The sequence below is a fragment of the Aspergillus foveolatus genome (genome assembly GCF_047715535.1).
Source record: "Aspergillus foveolatus strain CBS 279.81 unplaced genomic scaffold BDW70scaffold_75, whole genome shotgun sequence".
In the NCBI taxonomy this organism is placed as follows: Eukaryota; Fungi; Ascomycota; class Eurotiomycetes; order Eurotiales; family Aspergillaceae; genus Aspergillus; species Aspergillus foveolatus.
The window spans coordinates 1-17728 of NW_027396139.1; the positions used below are offsets into that span (position 1 = coordinate 1).

Here is a 17728-nt window from a genome sequence, read left to right on the forward strand (position 1 = left end):
GCAAGGGTGACCCGGATGCCATGTGGTCCAATAGCCCGGAGGCTGGAGGAGGCCGGGAGGCGGAGGAAGATGCGGTGGTCAGTCTTGTTTGACTGCTTCAGCTTTCATTGTGCTGTTTGCTTGGCTTGCATACGATGTCCAGGGGCAATAGTTTGCCAGTTCCCCTGGCCAGCTCTTGGAGCTATTAGGGACGCCCAGGTTGTAGGCTGCGAGATTCGCCTGTTCGGGAGCCCTTTGGAAGCTTCAGGAGTGGGAGGTTGGTTTGGCTGTTCCATCTGCCTGGGCGGCTGTGGGGGTGCAACCGCAGGCATCTGAGGAATCTGCTGAGGGGAGTCCTGCTTTGCTAGGGAAACAAATCTGGCTGCAAGCCCCCGGGCCAGGTCTCTTGGGCGGCCCTGTAGGGAGGAGACAGTTAGATCTAGAGCTTTGGCAAGAGAGGTCATTGCTAGTTTCCAATCATTAAGAAGGACTAGCTGGTCGTCTGCTACCATGCCAACCTGTTCGCAGATCGATGAGGCTTGCGGCATATGGGGCACAGGGACTGGAGCTGCAGTGGGAGTCTTCTGCGGGGAGAATAAGGCCCTTCTCTTCAGGGAGTTCCGGTTTAGGGGGTTCGGGGTGGTAGGTCCTGAGGGGGGGTCAGAGTTTTCACCCAGGAGCGGAGTCCCCGGACGGGCTCCGCCTGGGGGGGAGTCATCCACCTCCATGGGGTGGAGGAGATGAGCGATAAGCAGAGCGTAAGAGATCAGTTATTAGAGCGGTAGGGGTCCTGTTTTCCCCTTGTCGTGCGTGTGTGCCAGACTGTATACAGCTGTGGTGTCACCTACCCTCTCGCTATTGAGGTGGTTGCTAGCGTCAAATTTGCTTATGTAATCAATATCTATAACGAACGATTGAATTGAAGGTCTTGATCTCCTAACTACCATCTGTATAGGCAATTTATACGTTTTCGAAGGCTTTAAAGAAGGTTCCCGTTGAACAGGAGATATTCCTGCCATACAAACGGCGTAACGCATCAAACAGACAAGCAAACGAGCGAGGTGCTGGACATTGATTAGTAAGGAGGAACCTCCTCCGGTTGACAGATCGTGACCAGGTTAAGGTCAAGTGATTCATCGGAAAACTCGGATGATGGCCCCACCAAATCTTGGCATATTTTACCCGCCGCCTCACCTGTGTACTCGAGCATACTGCCCTCTCGGGGGTCTCAGCTCGGCGTGGTTCAGGATTCAGCCATCGTCGCTGAGAAGCGCCAAGCCCAGCTCTGAACCACGCCGTGGGTCAGAACTCACCGTGGGTCCTCAGACACTGCCTTGCCCCCATACCGGCCAACCAAATAAGGGACAACATCTGTACTTTCCACATTTTCTGAGGCGACGAGGCATCAACAACCAGCCTAACTGGTGCGGGCTAACTTAATCATCCCAGGAACCTTTCAGAATCTCACCTTCCCTCATTCCTCCCTATATTCATCATTCCACTCCCATATCTGGAGCTCTTTTCGTAATACCGGCCAGCAGCTCTTCCCTTTGCAGATTACCACCCCACAATGCCGCTGCCCAGGCCAATCTACTATACTATTGTCCTCCTCGGTGTTCTCGTGGGCGCCTTTACAGGCTGGTACGACTTCAACTCAGACTACGATTTAGACTCATCAGCCCAATCTTCTGCCCTTTCATATATACATGATAAAATTCCCATAACCATTCCAGTCCCAAGAGTTCTCACTACACTCCTCACAAGGCCCAAAAAAGACCGCTCCATCCTCGTCGGCAAATCCCACGGCTTCAAATACGTCTACAAGACCGCCGACGCCAACCGACTGACCAGGTCGCAACGGGATCTGGTTCGTGACGCGGTGTCTAATTATTTTGATACGCATACTACTGGGCAAATTGATGCGCTTATAGAGGAAGGGGATGGGCTAGCTAGGGTCAATGCTGAATCCTGGACACAAGGAACCGGGACGGCGTGTCTGAAGCTTGACGATAAATGGGGCCCAGAGGACCGATGGGGTCCGCTGGAGGGATATCTAAAACTGGGCCGGGAGGATCACTTTGACGAGGACGTTTATTGCGGGCCGACGTTTACGTTGACGATCATGCGGCCGCAATTCACGTATGCGCCAGCAGTTGAAGCGGCAGAGGGAGAGGTGGAAACGCAAGAATCAAAAAGACCGCGAGCGGAGGACCGCGAGCTTTGAGGGCAAGGGAGTTGAAGACTGATTGCATTTTCCTTTTTAACCAACAAGCCACCTGCCGGGCACATATTAGACCTGGGACACCTAGTTAGTAGCTGGTCGATACAAATCATGTACTGTGAATCGCTCACCCTTCTCCGGAGACCAGGAAAAGTGCCCAACCAAGAACGCTTTAATGGCCACCAGCAACACTCGGTGCCTCATCGCTGCGCTATCGTCGCACGAGGAGTGCAGTCTTGAGTCAGACACAGGTGCACACACACACCAACGGCGCCCTCGAATGTTCCCAGTACGTCCACGCGTCATGCCTTAGCGGCTCAATGGCCGAATTATCCTGCGGATCACAGGCATAGAACATACTAAGCATATACAAGGACAACAATCTAGGATTTCCAAGAACATCAGTCTGATTTAGTAAAAAGGTGTAAAGCGATCAGAACACCATAAAACATATTCAATCTTCAATCTCCTCATCGTATATCCCGCCATGAGCCTCTGTCATGTGGTCGTAGGTACCATTTGCAACAGCCTCTCCACAGAAATAGCACCAGTCGATGCCGCAGCCCTCCACGGGGCAAGTAATATGTCCACACCCTGATATCTTCTCTGTCATTGTCCCGCAATTGGGACACGGCTTGATCACCTGTGCCCGTTTCTCCCCGCTCGCCAGTGTTTTCGCCGCCGACACCCAATCCAGGAATGAAGGACCAAAGCCGTCATATGAGCCAGGATTCGAAAGGGCCTGCATCTCCGCCTCGCAGTTCATGAACCAATTTGTTACGGAAATGGTTCCATGCGGCGGAGCATCCGTGTAGAGAAGGATGATTGTCTTCGCTTCCGGTTGCATTACTGTGTAGGCCTTGGCCAGGGCGGTTTTGGTGGCTTCTGGATAGTCCCCGCCGCCTTTTGCCTTAAGCGACTTTGTGAAGGTGAGAACATCTGGCTGTTTTGTGGACTCTTTTGCTAAAGACAACTCAAGCCAACCCGAGAAACTAACCAGTCCCTTGGAATCATAGTCACGATAGGCGATCACGCCGAGCCGCGAAAAACAGCCGGTTAGAGCAGAGATAGAGACTATTTGGGGCAGGGATATATTCAATGCCTTAAGGTAATGGTGCATCGATGCCGTCGCATCAGCAACAATAAGGAGATCGTAATTCTCCATGGTGCGTCTGGAGATTCGCGGGCAAGACTTGTCACTAAGAAGAACGAGCCCGCTTTTATACATATAAACACTGGATGGAGGATCAGTGAGTCGCATCATCTCTCCCCGAATGAGTCACAAAATTGTCTGAACACCATCAGGGTTGTATTGCAAATGCTTGGGGTCTCCGCTTAGACCCTAGTTGCGGCTCCGCGGGATATGAGCCGGCTGTATGACTGCAATTGGTATGCATTCGAAAGCCTGCACGAGCTTCGAGCATCTTCCAGTGAACCCTGTTCTAAGTGACCCTTGTCTGAAGAAGGTTCAGGGCACCCTTCTCCTCCACCACACCAATATAAATGATATTCTGATTGTCCTTGAGAAGGCTCCTGGCGGCTGTTCAATTTCGTGACGTGATAAGGGCTGCTCGGGGGCTGGCTATAGGTTGACCCTGATTAACACCTAATTCAATCTCTTGGATGAACATATCCTTATAATCAGCATTGTCGAGGATCATCAGCCAACTGCGTTAGCAGCGTCCGAGAGTCACCGTGACACCAGCTTGAAGATGTCGATCCCTGAGTCAGTTCTCCCGGGGAGATTGAGATACTCTGCAAGATCCTTGTAGGCATGCTCGTAGCGCGCGGTGTTGCTAGCATATACCCAGAATACTGACAATTTTGGGTTGCGTAGCCTAGCTTGATAAGCGTACTCAATAGCAATCTGAGACTTGCTGCTTCTTCTCAGAGAAAGAACCCTCACAAGCAAAGGTACTGATGCTCACATACCCTATACCCCCTATACCAAATAGCGCGACTCTTGTATGTTTGGCCGAGGTTATTGATTGCAATTTATTATCAACGTCTGCCATTGTGGACTCCGGCCGATGAGTGGCAAATGCCTATACCTCCGACAGCCATGTTGAGCCCTTAACGCACTAGCCCTCGAACTGGACTCCACTGACGGGCATCCATATCTGAAGCGTCTCCTAGTCTCGATCTCATTGCCATCCTTATCATCGTCTGCTTTAGCAAGGGCGTATCGAGCTCACTGCCGCCTCTGTACCAGCGAGGGGACTGGGCGGCAGCGGGACAACAGTGGGCTTGATACGAACCCGGCTGGCAATCTGCGGCCGGATGAGACGGCGCTTCTCGGCCTACAGTCATAAAGAACTTTGTTATCTCGCAGCCTCGTCTATTTGAGAGTCCCAGTTCTGTGCGTCAAAATCCGTGGTCGATCACCTGGGCCGCAAAAAATCCGTATACTGCTCTTCGTCCGGAATACTTTATTGGCAAGCTTATATCGGACTTGTCTGACCACAGAAATGCAATGGCCACTTTTCACTGGATTCAAGAACATTGAACCTCAGAATAAAGCTCAATGAGCTCGAACGCCGTGCCGCACTCGCGCTTACTACCAACAATCAATAGTCTCCCTCCGTCGCCGCCAACTCTCATCGACCGGAAGCCTCCCTCGTGCCGAACCAGAAGCGTATGCCCGCCATCCGGATGCTGGCGTACACAGAATTGCTCCCAGCTCCGGTGGGAGTCTGCCTTGGCAATGAATGTCTTGCATTGTTTATCTCGCCCAATATATGTTCCCGACACTTCATTTTGGAATCCGAGCCACAGGTCCTCATTTTCAATGCAGCGCCAGTGGCTACCGTTGTTGTGGGCAATGGGTCTACCAGGAATGTTGCAGACTTGTGTAATGTCAGAGTGTAAACCCAAAACTCCGCGCTTAAGCGCAATAACGAGGCCGGTCTTAGGGTCGCGAATGATGAATATCTTGCCTGGTTGTGGATAGGAGTGTATATAAGGTATCGCATTTGATGGGAGTTTTGAGGGATTGTGATTGTACGCGTCCGGCTCTGAGAACACGCTGGTTGTTGGTGTAAGGCATACCTCGCTATCGGAATTCGCGGACATTGTTTCGGCGGTCGAGGTCTCAATTGCGTAGACTGAAAGAAAGCAGGGTCGAATAAGGGAAGAGTGTAGTATAGCTTGTTGTTGGACCAAAATGATTTAACTCATATTGCTACTTCGAACATTCCGATTAAATCTCGGCGAGCTCGGAAGATGAAGGCTATCACTTCCGAGTAAGCGCCAAGGTCATGAGGGCCACGGCGGGGTAGAAACAGATGCTTCTGCACAAGGGGATCTTGGCATGAGAACAGAAAAACTAAAAGGAAGTTTCAAAGGATGTGTGTCAATTCATTTTAAGTCCAAGCGAAGTATTCGACGAACAATGCAAAGGTCTATTGTTCATCACTGTGGAGTTCACTACTGGGAATATATATAGTGCACCCTTGATATGAGATAGAGCTTTCAACGCGATCTAGAGACTGAGAGGGCGAATACCAAACGATATGCCCAAGCAGAGTCATAATTGACTGTAACGCCGGCACAATAGACATGGCATAGATAATTTGCTACTCGCACGAAGAGGTTATGGTGCGCATGAGTTGGAGAATCGAAAACGGATGTGTTTACTGTTTACGAATAAAACAAAATATGGCAAACATCATTCACCAATTCCTCGATGGTCTAACGGTCATGATTTCCGCTTGTCACCGAACAGGAGCAAGCGCGGGAGACCTGGGTTCGACTCCCAGTCGGGGAGATTCTTTTTGCACCACTATTTTTTAATTGGTGGTGGCTAGTGCTTGTGGGGCTGTGGGAGGTTAGGGTTACCCCACTGAGATAAGTCTTGCTGGATCGGATAGCTGGGCGTATGAGCGATTCACCAAGCCCAAGACAGTAGCGAAAGCAGAGAGGGTAGTCCGTAGATACCTTTGATGTAAATGATATCAGGATCGAATTTTACCAACTAACCTTTGCGTATGTATTCTCGAAAGAAAGCCCTAAAGAGCTGCGGATTGAAGAGAGGATTGAACGCTGGAGTTGCTTCTATCTTCCATTCTCTCCACGAAGAAGTACGTCTTTGCCGTATGCGTTAAGGTGGAAACCGAAAATGAGGCGCTTCCCGCCCCTAATAGGCATCTGTGGATGTAGGCGCTGATCTAGCAATTCAGATTTGGCGTATCAGTCGTGAAGGGTCTAAGTACGATACAGCCCATCCAAGCTTTTGCAGAATTGCTGATGCCCAAAAGATCGCCGGTGATTGTTTCTTCAATTCCCACAGAATGTATTTGCGGAAGTTGAAATACGTAGTCCGGCGACAGATATGCTCCAAATTTGTGCCACTATAGCCGGATACAAGGTTGCCCACCGGGGGATGAGTTGCGTGTGCTGGATGCATCTACTGCTTAACTTTCACCATTCCCATTTCTGAAGAAGTCTGGAAGTAATCATTGTGACATTACCCATGCGTTGACCGATAAAGACGACAAACCGGCTATCTGACAGCCATACCATATCGGCAAAGACATAGGATACAACATCATCTAAACCATGCTCCGGATAGTCACCTCGTACTGCTCTGGCTCCCTGCCCAAGATCTCTTTGAGGGTTGGCGTCACAACGGCCGTCTCACCACGGCGAATAGCTTCCCAGGCTGTTGCCCATTCCCGGGCCAAATCAACGTTGTGATACGTATGTCTCCCCTTATGATCGAGCCTTGCATATTCATCCACGCTGATTTCCCGGATCTTCACATCCTTACCAACAGCCCCCCCCAGAATCTCCGCAGTTTCGTTCAGAGAGTGGACCTTCGGCCCCGTAAGCAGGACAATCTTGTTCACATACGGGAACTCAGCCGCAACATTGGCATTCGTAGTCCTAGCATATTTGGCAACGAGTTTCGCCGTAGCCTCGCCAAGCTCGTCACGCTTGACCCACGCAACGCCAGGCCCAGACCCATCATGCGGGATGGTAATTTCGTCGACGGGGTTGTGCAGATCAAACCAGTTTGTGTAGATGGGGAAGGACTCGGAGTAGAGGCCTTCCCGAATAGAGGTGTACGTAATTGGCCTAGGACTTGTGCTGACAAGTTCCGCAAGGAACTTTTCTGTCGCCAGATGCGCACCCATGACGTGGGCTACAGAAAAATCGGTGTAGTCTCCAGCAAACGCAAGAGACGAGTAAAAGATGTGTTTTACGCGACTCTTGTGTGCGGCCAGAATGGCGGCTTTGTGGGCCTAGACACGTGTTAGCCCGCTAGCCTCTTAATATATAGGTTAAAGGGACCCCGAAGTAAGGAACATACATTGACACGATGCTTGATCTCGAACGAAGCATATGAAATCAGCATAAGGACATCGATACCTTCGAAGGCTTTTTCCAGAGTCGAAGGGTCGTCATAGTCTGCACGGCGTACTGCGGCCCCAGCGCTGAACTCTTTCGCGAGCGACTCCGGCTTGCGAGCGATCAGGACGAGTTGGGATGCTGGGACGAGAGTCTGCAGGTGCTTGATGATGCTGGATCCGAGGCCACCGGCAGCAGGGAAGACTCCGATACGTGACATTGTGGCTGGTGAAGCAGAGATGAAGTGATGGGTACAGTGATTGGTGGCGGCGTTAGTTTGGTGGCTGACGTTGGCTTTTAGCAGGGGAGCCATTCCAGTGGGACGCTCGCTGCTTAGAAATCGTCTGCAAGGGCCCCGCTATGGTCAGAACTAGCTGAATATGGCTAGTCAGGGAATTAGGGCAAGCAGCTTCAAGAAAAACCAATCAGAAGCAGGTTTGACGTCACTGTCCTAAACACGGTCCACAATCGACTGGACTCAAATCAAGTTAGAAATCTCGAGGTATATGATTAAGGTATATGTTTGCCTGCCACGCAAAGGACGTCTTGAATGCCTCGAAGGCGCAGAAAATCTGCTAATTGCATTATACGACTCTCAGGTGATATGTAGCCAATCAAGGGATTCCGGCGCTTGTGGTGGCATTTGGATACTCTGTAGATAGAACATCTCTAACCGAACCGGCTACTAGTGTGCTCGAGTCACTCAGAGGGCAGTTTGCAGCTGGCATTAACGCGAGATAATAAGGAAGCTAGTGCCGCGGCTATAAAAGTCGTAAGTGTGGCTGTTAAAGAAGAGGGATGAAAGTGCTATGATGGAAACCAAGGAATTCATATTAGCCTATGGCTAGCTTGATGGATCACAGAAAAAGCACAAGACTTCCTAAAAGAACAACTATACCAGTCATTGCTCAATTTAGAGGTTCATATAACGCCCCAAGATGCTCAAAGTGCTGACAGCGCACATATAGCCCCACCAGTCTTGTTCCATCCGGCGGCGCATACACGTCGTCGCTTACACGCTTCCTAGTGAAAGTCTCAGCCGACAATGTATTCTTACACCATGTACTCCTCCGGTCTCTTATTTCACGGTCGTCGCAGTGCTTGTCCGTACCCGGCTGATCATCTCTTTGGAAACAAAGTGTCTTGAACTCAGTAGGCGCGTTAGGTGTAGGATGATCATTAGATTCCGATTTGCGCTTGGTCTTGAGCTCGAACTGCAAGTGAGGAGATACGATGTTAATGAATGGCTGAGTTCAGCTAGGTTGTCGTTGAAGAAGCTTCTCAGGGTAAAATTCGAAATAAAAAGAGGAAATACCTGTAAAACAAGGACATTACGTCTCCTCACCCTCACCGACATGCCAACGAACTCGGTATCTGGAGGAAAATGCATTGTTTGACGAGCATCGGGAACAACTACAACGTCACCTATCGTTGCCCTGGCACCAGAGGAGTAAGTAAATATAAGACCAAGGATCGCAGTCCCTTTATAACAGGCCTCGGCCGTAACAAGCAGATCGGGCGAACAGCCAGTTAGGACGTTCTCAAAATAAAGCTTTTGCACATCATCAAAGGGTGGATACTGTTCGGGCAATAGCAGGGAAGTATGCCCAAAACTTTTGTCCGAATTAACAGCTCGGATTCTGTCGTGGGACTCGTTAAGAATCCATGATATAGCGGTCTGTTTGCCTGTCAGATGGCATCACTATGGGAAGGAATTAACTGACGAGTTCTTGTCCGGGTCCACCCCCAAAATGATTATGAAGATGCTGCATTGATAGAGGATCAGATCCCGGCGGTTTGAACCTCACGTCCCTAGCAAAAGTGGTTCCAAAGCGCACAGCAGCAATCCAGCCTTGCTGCAGGAAGGGATAGCTCGTGGACAGTCGTGTGGGCGTTACCCATATATCCAGAGAGTGGACATGCTCGGATGGTTGAAGCTCCAACGACTCGAACTCATCTAACCATTGCCCCACGACAGCTGACGTGCCATTGTAGTAGTCGAACTTCAAGCCAGAGACACAAGTGCATGGTCGAGAACCCCAGTGCGTTCCTCTGGACGCAGAGATCTTGCGCACTCCCACCAACGTGGCGTGAGTCTGATAATTGCTGTCGCTTGGTGTGCCGATGTAAATGGAAAACTTGTTATCTCGCTGCAATTGGGCGTCGGGATTATTTAGCTCTTTGAGCATTATGGCCGAGGCTTGAAAAGGCCCGAGGGATCGTTGACTTTGGATGCCAAACCCTAAGAAGGCCTCTTGCGGCGGCTGGGCAATTAGCTATGGTTTATTGTGAAAGGAAAAACGTACCACTTGGATGGCGACGAAACCAGTGATATCGTGTCCTGGCTTTGTTTTCTTCAGTTCGTGAATGGCCACCTTCGCATCCATTCGGCTCTCCATTGTGGACAAGGTGGCAGTGCGGCCTCGGTTTGTTGACATCTGAGCGGATTCAGCATCCCGCATATTGAAGCACAATTACAGCATACCTGGAGTCCACAGAAGTTTGATCTCTTGCCATACTGAAGCTCTTCATCGTGAGGGCTTTCGTCCGCCCGGTGAAGGATGGCAATCTTGGTTAAACGCTCACCGTGCGGACCGTCTATGCAGAAGGAAAGCTCGGTCCCATTTTCGGACCCAAAGAGACGAGACATCCCATTAGCATAGACAGCCTTGACTCCGCGCATCGGGTTCGGACCAGAGCCCATGCAAAAGACGAGCCTTGTCAGCTCCGCCAAACATTGACCCTGCGGAGCGCCAAAGTCGATACTGATTAGCGGTGCAAAGGGCAGCGTGCTCTGCGGCGGCAGAAGCGTGCTGAAGTCGACACCCTCGTTGTGCGGTACAGCCGGCAGCCATAGACGAGGGTGTACGCGTGGGACTGGCGGTGGGGGTTTCGAATTGATTACAGCAACTCCAAGAGCGACTATCTTGAATGACTTGTAGAGACTGTCAATATTGGACTGAGAAGAATGAACAGGACTTACATCTAAACCAGCTACCAGGTAACAGGGTTCCGTCTCGACCATGCTTAGATTTCCGAGTGCGATTTCCGGCCCGTGGCTTTGTCCGATCCACGGGGACGACTCTGAGTTTGAGAAAGTAAAACTTATGCCGGTTAAGCCCTGACTACTGAATGCAACGTGGATGGTCCTGATATTAGTCTGATCTGGGGAATAGATCGTCGCCCCGCTTGCGGAGTGATGATAACCGATCAGACTGGCCGTGTCCTTTTTCGCAAACCGTACGCCGGATATAAAGCATCTTGCGCCAATTTGGATGGTTGAGACTATGATATGTTGGCGAGACCTGTCGGCTATTAAAATAGGCCCGCTTCGGTAGTGTAATATCCGACATCCAACTTGAAGCGTCTCGTGGGCTTGCCTAGCAGTGCTGTGACCAGAAAAGAAACTATAGGCTCTAAGTAACGACTTCTCTTTGTCGGTAAGCACAAAGCAGTCGTCGCTGCCGGGTTCAGGCCAGACGGGCGAGCCGTGCAGCGGCGGCTGAGCTACATATAGTTCCACGAGAGCGGCAAAGTGCTCGATGAGTCCGCGTATCCTCTTGCGGTTGATGAATGGCGGACTTTTCGAGTTCAAGAGTCCCCTCGTTCCAAGATACAGACGCGGCCAATGCCGCTTTTCTAAGAGTGACGGGAACAGGAAATCGGCCTCCTGGCCAAGAAGGAACCGACTCCGCCAGTAAGACTGCGGGAGATTCCAAGGGTGTGTTATATCTGCGAGCTCTCTACACAGAAGTCGCAGCATACAAACATCTCTATAGGATAGGTACGCCAATATCTCGTGTTTGAGCTCGGTAGAAAGTGAGCCAAAAACGCGAGGCTCATAATTGCCGAGTCCAAAATGGGAGACAGCCTCCGCCGACCCGGAATTTTCCAACTCGTCCAGTGATGGAATTGCGCAAGGGTCCATATAAAGAACCGGTTCATGGCCAATCTCGACTTGACCATGCGCGTTATGAGTTGCCACGGCGCCGCTGTAATCATGGCCAAAGTCGAAAACGGATCCATCGCGACATGGGGTGTTGTAGAGGACGTCAAAGACCGACCGGGAAATCTCCTTCTCAGACAGAGGATGCAGTCTGAGAGAGAGTAGCTGCCAGCAGGCGCTGTGGAATCCCCAGCCGACTGGAGACCTGCCGAAGATGCTGACGGGATACAGCCCCTCTGTGTCCACATATGACCGCTCGCTGTCGGCTGGGGCAATGAGAACGCCACCACTGTGGAGGGTCCCAATTCCGGTTAGGATGATGTTCTCGGCCGGAGCGTTTGGCGACACGATTCCCCGAATTTCAGCGTACCATGGGCGACGATGTCGGGGGATAGACTCGGGCCCCGATATACTACTATGGGGATCCTGGGCTAGTATGACCCCGCAGAATGGGCAGAAGACGTTGGGAGACATCTCGAAATGGGGACATAGCCATAGGTAAGGGCGCAGGAAGGCAAAGGGATTCTGAGGATTAACGGGGAGACAGACGCCACACGCACAGAAAGAGAGACAGAAAGGGTGCGACAACAGAGAGACGAGAGAAGCGGGGAAGTCACGTTGTCCCTTGCAGATGCGGGGAAGCTGCCCCTTCTCTATCCAGCTTCAACGGCTCGCCCCATCCGTACCTGGAGTGATCCATGGAAACCTCAGCGGCTAGGTACGTTAAATAATGGCCGCTAACTATCAGCCAGCGATAGACCCGATTGGTCGTTAAGTTGTACATTCAACTTTTTCTCATAATCCGCCGGTGCTAACAGCGACTGCCCGCACACCTATCTTTCTATAGGTTGCATATACCTCTCTCCTCTCTACTTGACCTCTTTTTATTGATTTATTATTTTCTTTCTTACTTTTTTTTTTTTTTTCTTTTCTTCTTTTTTCTTGGGCCTACATGTTCCACGGTATCGAAGATGAATCTCCTGCAACAACGAGGGATCTACCGCAAGAATGTTTTATAAAATGCAGTCTTTCAAATGCAAGATTACAGAAGCTCAAGAACCGAGAGCCCATTATCACGGTCTTGTAGATGAAGCCGTTTGGAATAAAGGCTGGTTGCCTTCCACGAGGGCGCAATTGACCTACGACCGCCTGAGTGTAGCTGCTCGCAGTTTGTTCACTAATGCGAGAGAATCCAGGAGAACGGGAGGCTAGGAGAACTGGCGGCAGTGAGATTAGCAGTTTCTAAATAATAAGCATGCAATCATCCAACGCTAAGCTCACACGAATCAAAGTCCATCCCTCCCCATCTCAAACAACGCCGCAGCCTTCAACACCCCTTCGTCATCCCACCTCTTGCCAATAACCTGCATTCCAATCGGCAGCTTCTTCCCGTCACAACCCTCAGACCCACAAGGCACGTTCATGGCCGGATGCCCCGTGACGTTGAACGGACAAGTGTTATAGCTCAACCCCACTGCCGCCCCCACTCTCTCCCCAATATCCCCCCATTCGGTACACCCCCTTGTACTTGGCGGGAATTCAAACGCGACGGTTGGGACAGTTGGCGTAATAAGGACATCAACCTCCGACAGGACAGCGTCATACGCAGCGCGGAGCTCAAAGACCTTCCGGTGGCCCTTGAATTCCACACCTGTTCCAAATGTCTCGCGCAGGTAGTCCGTACTAAAGATGAGGTTCATGATCGTCGGATTCCCAGCGCTAAGGTAATTATACATCTCCTGGTTCGGCGGCCACTACGTATCGATATGATCGGGGGCGTAGGAGAGGTAGCCGGGCGGCTTCATGGCGAAGCCGTAATCAGCTAGCGAAGTTCGTGCCGCGACGGTCCAGATTGCAGGGGCTTCGCGGTGCATGGGGACGGATACTTCGAGAATCTCTGCGCCTGCGGCTGTGAAGTATGCTTTTGCGTTTTGCAGGACGGTGCCACGCACTTCAGCGGAGAGGCCGGGGAAGTCAAAGGCCTCCCGGAGTAAACCCACCTTCATGACGGGCTTTTGGGCTGTAGCACTCCTTGCACTCTCGATGAAGTCGGCGAGCAAGGCTGGGTAGTCTTTTACTTGTCCTGGCATTGGCGATTCCGGTGTCATACGTGCATCGAGCCCGTCGTATCCAGCCATGAACCTCAGCATGAGCGCTATATCTTCGATCTTGGTGGCCATGGGCCCCAAGTGGTCAATCATGGGTGTTAAGGAGATAGCTCCAGTGTATGGGACAAGACCATGTGTTGGCTTGAGCCCATAGACCCCTGTGTACGCAGCCGGAGCACGGATTGATCCTCCTTGGTTGCCTCCAACTGCGAGCTCAACGGTGGGGGATTCTTGATGGGATCCATCGATGGCTGAGCCTGACTCTTCCAAGACAGCTCTTTGTCCGATGAGCGCCGAACAACCGCTGCTACTTCCACCGGCAGTGTGACCCCGTGCCCACGGGTTGTGCACTGCGCCAATGGCCGACGTGAAGGGCACCGGAGCAGCCGAGAATGACTCGCATGTCGCGGTCCCCTTCAGAGTAGCGCCGGCCAGAAGCAACCTCCGCACTACCGTCGCATCGATTGGCGAGGGTTGATACTCGCCAGTCTTTGAGTGAAGCCAAGCAGGTATGCCCAGTGTAGCCGGCAGGCCCGCGACTGAAACATTATCTTTTACCACAACCGTTCGACCAGCAATTAGAGTGTTGATTGGATTTGCTGCCGTGATATTGGATACGTGGCTCCAAACATTCAGCGGATTTTCGGCGCTGGGAAGTGTGCGAAATTCCCGCGCCGCTCTAATAGGAACTGGAGGCAGATCCGGGTGGACGTAGTCGGTTGTATCTCGGATGATCCTATGAGGGGCTTCTGCGGATTGCAAGAGGGGGAGGTATGCGTCTTCTTCAGGACCAGGCTTGATTCTGATATTGTAGCGTGCAGCAAGGTTTCGCAGGTCATCTGCTGTGACCAGGGACCTATTCAGTTAGCTCGCGTGTTCGCCTACATACAGAGGGGTATCGTACTTGAAGTCTGCTGGAAGGGCTAAAGTGGATAATATAGCGGATGCTGTCTCAGATGTTTCGAGAGTGTCTGTACTTGACTGGTCTCAGAGACTATCAATGGGAAGAGAGTTTCCATAGCTATTATAGTTGGGTAGCTGGGTACTCCAACTGATAAGTAGTCGTATATAGCCTATTTATCTAGGGATCTTCCCGAATCTGAGCGAGGAAGCGAAAATTCTGATAAGCAGGCTTGCAGAGAGCTCTTACCTCAATACTGAATAAGCTCCCTTGGACCTTTTTTTGCCTATTTGCAGAATGTGTTGCTCTATGTTAATATAGCAGATGTGACGGTGGTGCGCATTCTCCCCATTCTTCGAGTAACTTACTTGTCTCCCTGTAGATTATTCAGCCCTGGTTCAGAGACTAGCTAGATCAGGCTAGTTATTAAATTTAGTCTTCACATTTCGCATTCAGCATTCCCGTCAGTGACCTCGGATCGTGTTTGCACGGTACCCTCATGTTGAAGTGCAGCACCACCCACTCTACGGTACTCTAGGACCAATAGCCGTTTACTGGCTAAAAGAGGCTACGCAGATTTACATAAACCACGTACTGACTTTCGTGGAAGGACCTGAGGCAACACGGTCGCGCGGAAATCCCTGTACCTGAAGCCTTCAAAGTGCACTCAGCATCCGCCAAGCCCTAACCAGGCACAACAATCAGCATCCATGGCCAAGCAGATCTCCAAATCTGCCCAAGAAAATTCCAAAGTGGCCTTCATATCCGGCCCAATCGACACCGGCCCAGATAATGTCTACTTTCGCACCCACTACGTAAAGCCGATAAATGCCGCCATTGCCGCTGGACATGATTTCGTCATAGGGCCGATCTTGTCAGGCGTTGACGCGGATGCCCTTGACTACTTATTGAACTATCCTATCGCGCCATCGCGAATAACTATTTTCATGACAATTGCCGAGGACAGCGCGTGGGGTAACATATTTCGAGCACGGGGTGTCAATGTGTTTGTTCTTGAAGATCGACTGGCAACCACGCAGAATCGCGATGCGGCTATGACAGCAGCGAGCGATTATGATATTTTGAGGTGGAGAACGGACGAAGAGGCCAGGGAATTCTATGGGGAGTTATACCAGCCTGGACGCGTAACTAATACAGAGAGGAATTGGAGAAGGAGAAGGGGCCTTTTTGATGGCTTTATGCAGCATTAACCATCAACGATGGCATTTAAGTATAATTAACCCAAATTCACATTTTACGCAGGTCTGCAACAAAATATATGCCATGACCCTCAGTAAAGACCCAAGTTTGCCGTCATTCCAGTTCAGACAGAGACTGGAGCAGATTGGTATCGCATTTTTGGCCCTATTTTGCAAACTGTCCTTCATCTACACATTCCATAAAAAATTATACTGGGAAGGCAAATGCTTTTTTTAACGTACTATTTACTTTTGTAGTACTGAAGGAATTATGTTGCCTGCTGCAGAAATACACTTGTCGCTCTGTGAACCAAATTATATCGACATTTCGTCAGCTCCGTAAGATAAAGGTGATGCGAATCGCCCATGCAGCAGTGTGATGAGCAGGAATGCCCGGGTTTGTGGCTTGTCGTGGCCGAACTAAGACACAGAACTCAGCTTATGACCGGATACTCTGAGAGTCATGCTATGCCCATCACAAAGCTGACTTCCATCCCCCCTCTGCCTCAAAAACCGCCCCCACAGCCTCCGCCACGGAAAGAAGATGCTCATCATGAAACCTGGCCGCCACAAGTGACAAACCAATTGGCATGCCGTTGGCTCCTTGAAATCCGGGAATATTCACGACGGGGGTGTGGAGCGCCTTGTCACCAACAAACATTAGCCAGTCTCGTAGTAGGGAGGGTTATCAGTGTGCGTACGTACCGTCCACATCCCATTAAACGCCGCACTGCCCGTCCTCAGAGTCCCCTCAGGCGCTTCATCAGGTACGCTGGGCGTGAGCAGCGCAGAGTAGCGATTCGCAATGCAATCGATAACCGGTCTGAGCGTCGCAACGCCATCGAAAGCAGCGAGTTCTTGCGCATGTGTCCACCCGTTGATATTCTCGACCTGGTTGATCAGGAAGTCCTGCAGCTTGTTCTTGTCCATCCGGTACTCGGACAAAAAAGTTGTTCGTCCATCTGAAGCCATGATTTTTGCGTGCCAGCCGGGCATATTGTCAAATTCGGGGGGAAGTTCCACGTCTTCCACGATTGCTCCGTGTGCCTGAAGGAGAGACCTTGCCTTCTCCATCGCATTAATTGTGCCCGATCCCGCAAGATCCCAAACTGGACCCTTGACAAGTCCAAACTTCGTCCCTTGGAGACTCTCAACCTTCCTAGGTTCCTGATCATCTTTAATCCCCAACACCCCAGCCACCAGCTTCAAATCAGCCACCCCCCTCGCAAAAATCCCCAGCGTATCTAGCGTGAGCGAGTAAATCTTCTGCCCCTCGCGACTCACAGCGCCCCACGTCGGCTTAAACGCGTAGATACCGTTGAATGAGCCCGGCCGGATGGTCGACCCACCTGTTTGTGTTCCCAGGGCAAGGGGTACGTGGAAGTCTGCGACTGCTGCGCCAGAGCCAGAGGATGAACCGCCGGGCGTGCGAATTGGATTTGGGGGCAGAGAATGCGGATTGATTGTCTTGGGACCAATTGTCACAGAAGCGAATTCGGTCGTTGTCGTTTTCCCTTCTCCTTCAATCAGTCACACAAAGAAGGACGGAGCTGGCTGCCCAGGTGCAGGTGGGTTAGGAACAGACCGAGAATCAGCGCCCCTGCCGCGCGAAGGATTGCGATAGAGGCTGCATCGACGGGGACACTGCTGTCTTTGTAAAGAGGGGAGTTGTGCTCTGTTGGCATGTCTGTTTCGCGTCAATCCCATCATCCCATCTCGCACTTCGGGAGGAGAATATATGTACCCTTAGTGTAAATGACATCCTTCACACCAATTGGAACACCATGTAATGGGCCTCGCTGATAGGTGGGCACTTTATCCAATTGACGGGCTTGTCCAAGGACTTGTTCAGGTTTTACATATGCCCATGCTTGCACGGTGGGATCGCGCGACTCGATCCGGGAGAGAAGGGAGCGGGCGTAGTTTTCGACGCTCAATTTTGCGTCTTTGATGAGAGGGAGGGATTGGGTGGCTGTGAGTCTGTATGGTTCCATTGTGACCACGACAGCGTTCTAGTAATGGGGA

The 17728-nt window shown here is 51.1% G+C and overlaps 8 protein-coding genes and 1 non-coding gene across 9 annotated transcripts; 3 read left to right on the top strand and 6 right to left on the bottom strand.

Moving 5' to 3' along the window:
• The first annotated feature begins 1263 nt into the window (after positions 1-1263).
• BDW70DRAFT_113284 (uncharacterized protein) lies at positions 1264-2429 on the top strand. Its single transcript, XM_073734595.1, has 2 exons — positions 1264-1293; positions 1429-2429. The coding sequence occupies exon 2, from the start codon at positions 1550-1552 to the stop codon at positions 2201-2203; it is 654 nt and encodes a 217-aa protein (XP_073592104.1). The 5' UTR covers positions 1264-1293; positions 1429-1549; the 3' UTR covers positions 2204-2429.
• A 225-nt stretch (positions 2430-2654) lies between these two features.
• On the bottom strand, positions 2655-3365 carry BDW70DRAFT_163643 (uncharacterized protein; the record flags this gene model as incomplete). The annotated part of the gene is made up of 1 exon (XM_073741329.1): positions 2655-3365. The coding sequence occupies one exon, from the start codon at positions 3363-3365 to the stop codon at positions 2655-2657; it is 711 nt and encodes a 236-aa protein (XP_073592105.1).
• Positions 3366-4601: 1236 nt separating this feature from the next.
• On the bottom strand, positions 4602-5356 carry BDW70DRAFT_113289 (uncharacterized protein). The gene has a single exon (XM_073734596.1). It carries the CDS (start codon positions 5270-5272, stop codon positions 4694-4696), a length of 579 nt encoding a protein of 192 aa, XP_073592106.1. The 5' UTR covers positions 5273-5356; the 3' UTR covers positions 4602-4693.
• A 523-nt stretch (positions 5357-5879) lies between these two features.
• Positions 5880-5966, top strand: BDW70DRAFT_t161. Its single transcript has one exon. It is a non-coding gene; the product is annotated as a tRNA-Asp (tRNA).
• A 654-nt stretch (positions 5967-6620) lies between these two features.
• On the bottom strand, positions 6621-7794 carry BDW70DRAFT_143580 (uncharacterized protein). The gene is made up of 2 exons (XM_073738120.1): positions 7512-7794; positions 6621-7443 (listed from the first exon to the last, which is right to left on the bottom strand). Exons 1-2 carry the CDS (start codon positions 7767-7769, stop codon positions 6751-6753), a joined length of 951 nt encoding a protein of 316 aa, XP_073592107.1. The 5' UTR covers positions 7770-7794; the 3' UTR covers positions 6621-6750.
• Positions 7795-8457: 663 nt separating this feature from the next.
• Positions 8458-11969, bottom strand: BDW70DRAFT_171452 (F-box protein; the record flags this gene model as incomplete). The annotated part of the gene is made up of 6 exons (XM_073743220.1): positions 8458-8763; positions 8865-9227; positions 9274-9813; positions 9856-9987; positions 10035-10484; positions 10533-11969. 6 exons carry the CDS (start codon positions 11967-11969, stop codon positions 8458-8460), a joined length of 3228 nt encoding a protein of 1075 aa, XP_073592108.1.
• An 812-nt stretch (positions 11970-12781) lies between these two features.
• On the bottom strand, positions 12782-15005 carry BDW70DRAFT_171453 (amidase signature domain-containing protein; the record flags this gene model as incomplete). The annotated part of the gene is made up of 3 exons (XM_073743221.1): positions 12782-13214; positions 13254-14445; positions 14948-15005. 3 exons carry the CDS (start codon positions 15003-15005, stop codon positions 12782-12784), a joined length of 1683 nt encoding a protein of 560 aa, XP_073592109.1.
• Positions 15006-15214: 209 nt separating this feature from the next.
• On the top strand, positions 15215-15715 carry BDW70DRAFT_153444 (uncharacterized protein; the record flags this gene model as incomplete). Its single annotated transcript, XM_073739637.1, has 1 exon — positions 15215-15715. One exon carries the CDS (start codon positions 15215-15217, stop codon positions 15713-15715), a length of 501 nt encoding a protein of 166 aa, XP_073592110.1.
• Positions 15716-16061: 346 nt separating this feature from the next.
• BDW70DRAFT_171456 (amidase) lies at positions 16062-17702 on the bottom strand. Its single transcript, XM_073743222.1, has 4 exons — positions 17448-17702; positions 17289-17390; positions 16409-17217; positions 16062-16346 (listed from the first exon to the last, which is right to left on the bottom strand). Exons 1-4 carry the CDS (start codon positions 17695-17697, stop codon positions 16179-16181), a joined length of 1329 nt encoding a protein of 442 aa, XP_073592111.1. The 5' UTR covers positions 17698-17702; the 3' UTR covers positions 16062-16178.
• Positions 17703-17728: the final 26 nt, after the last annotated feature.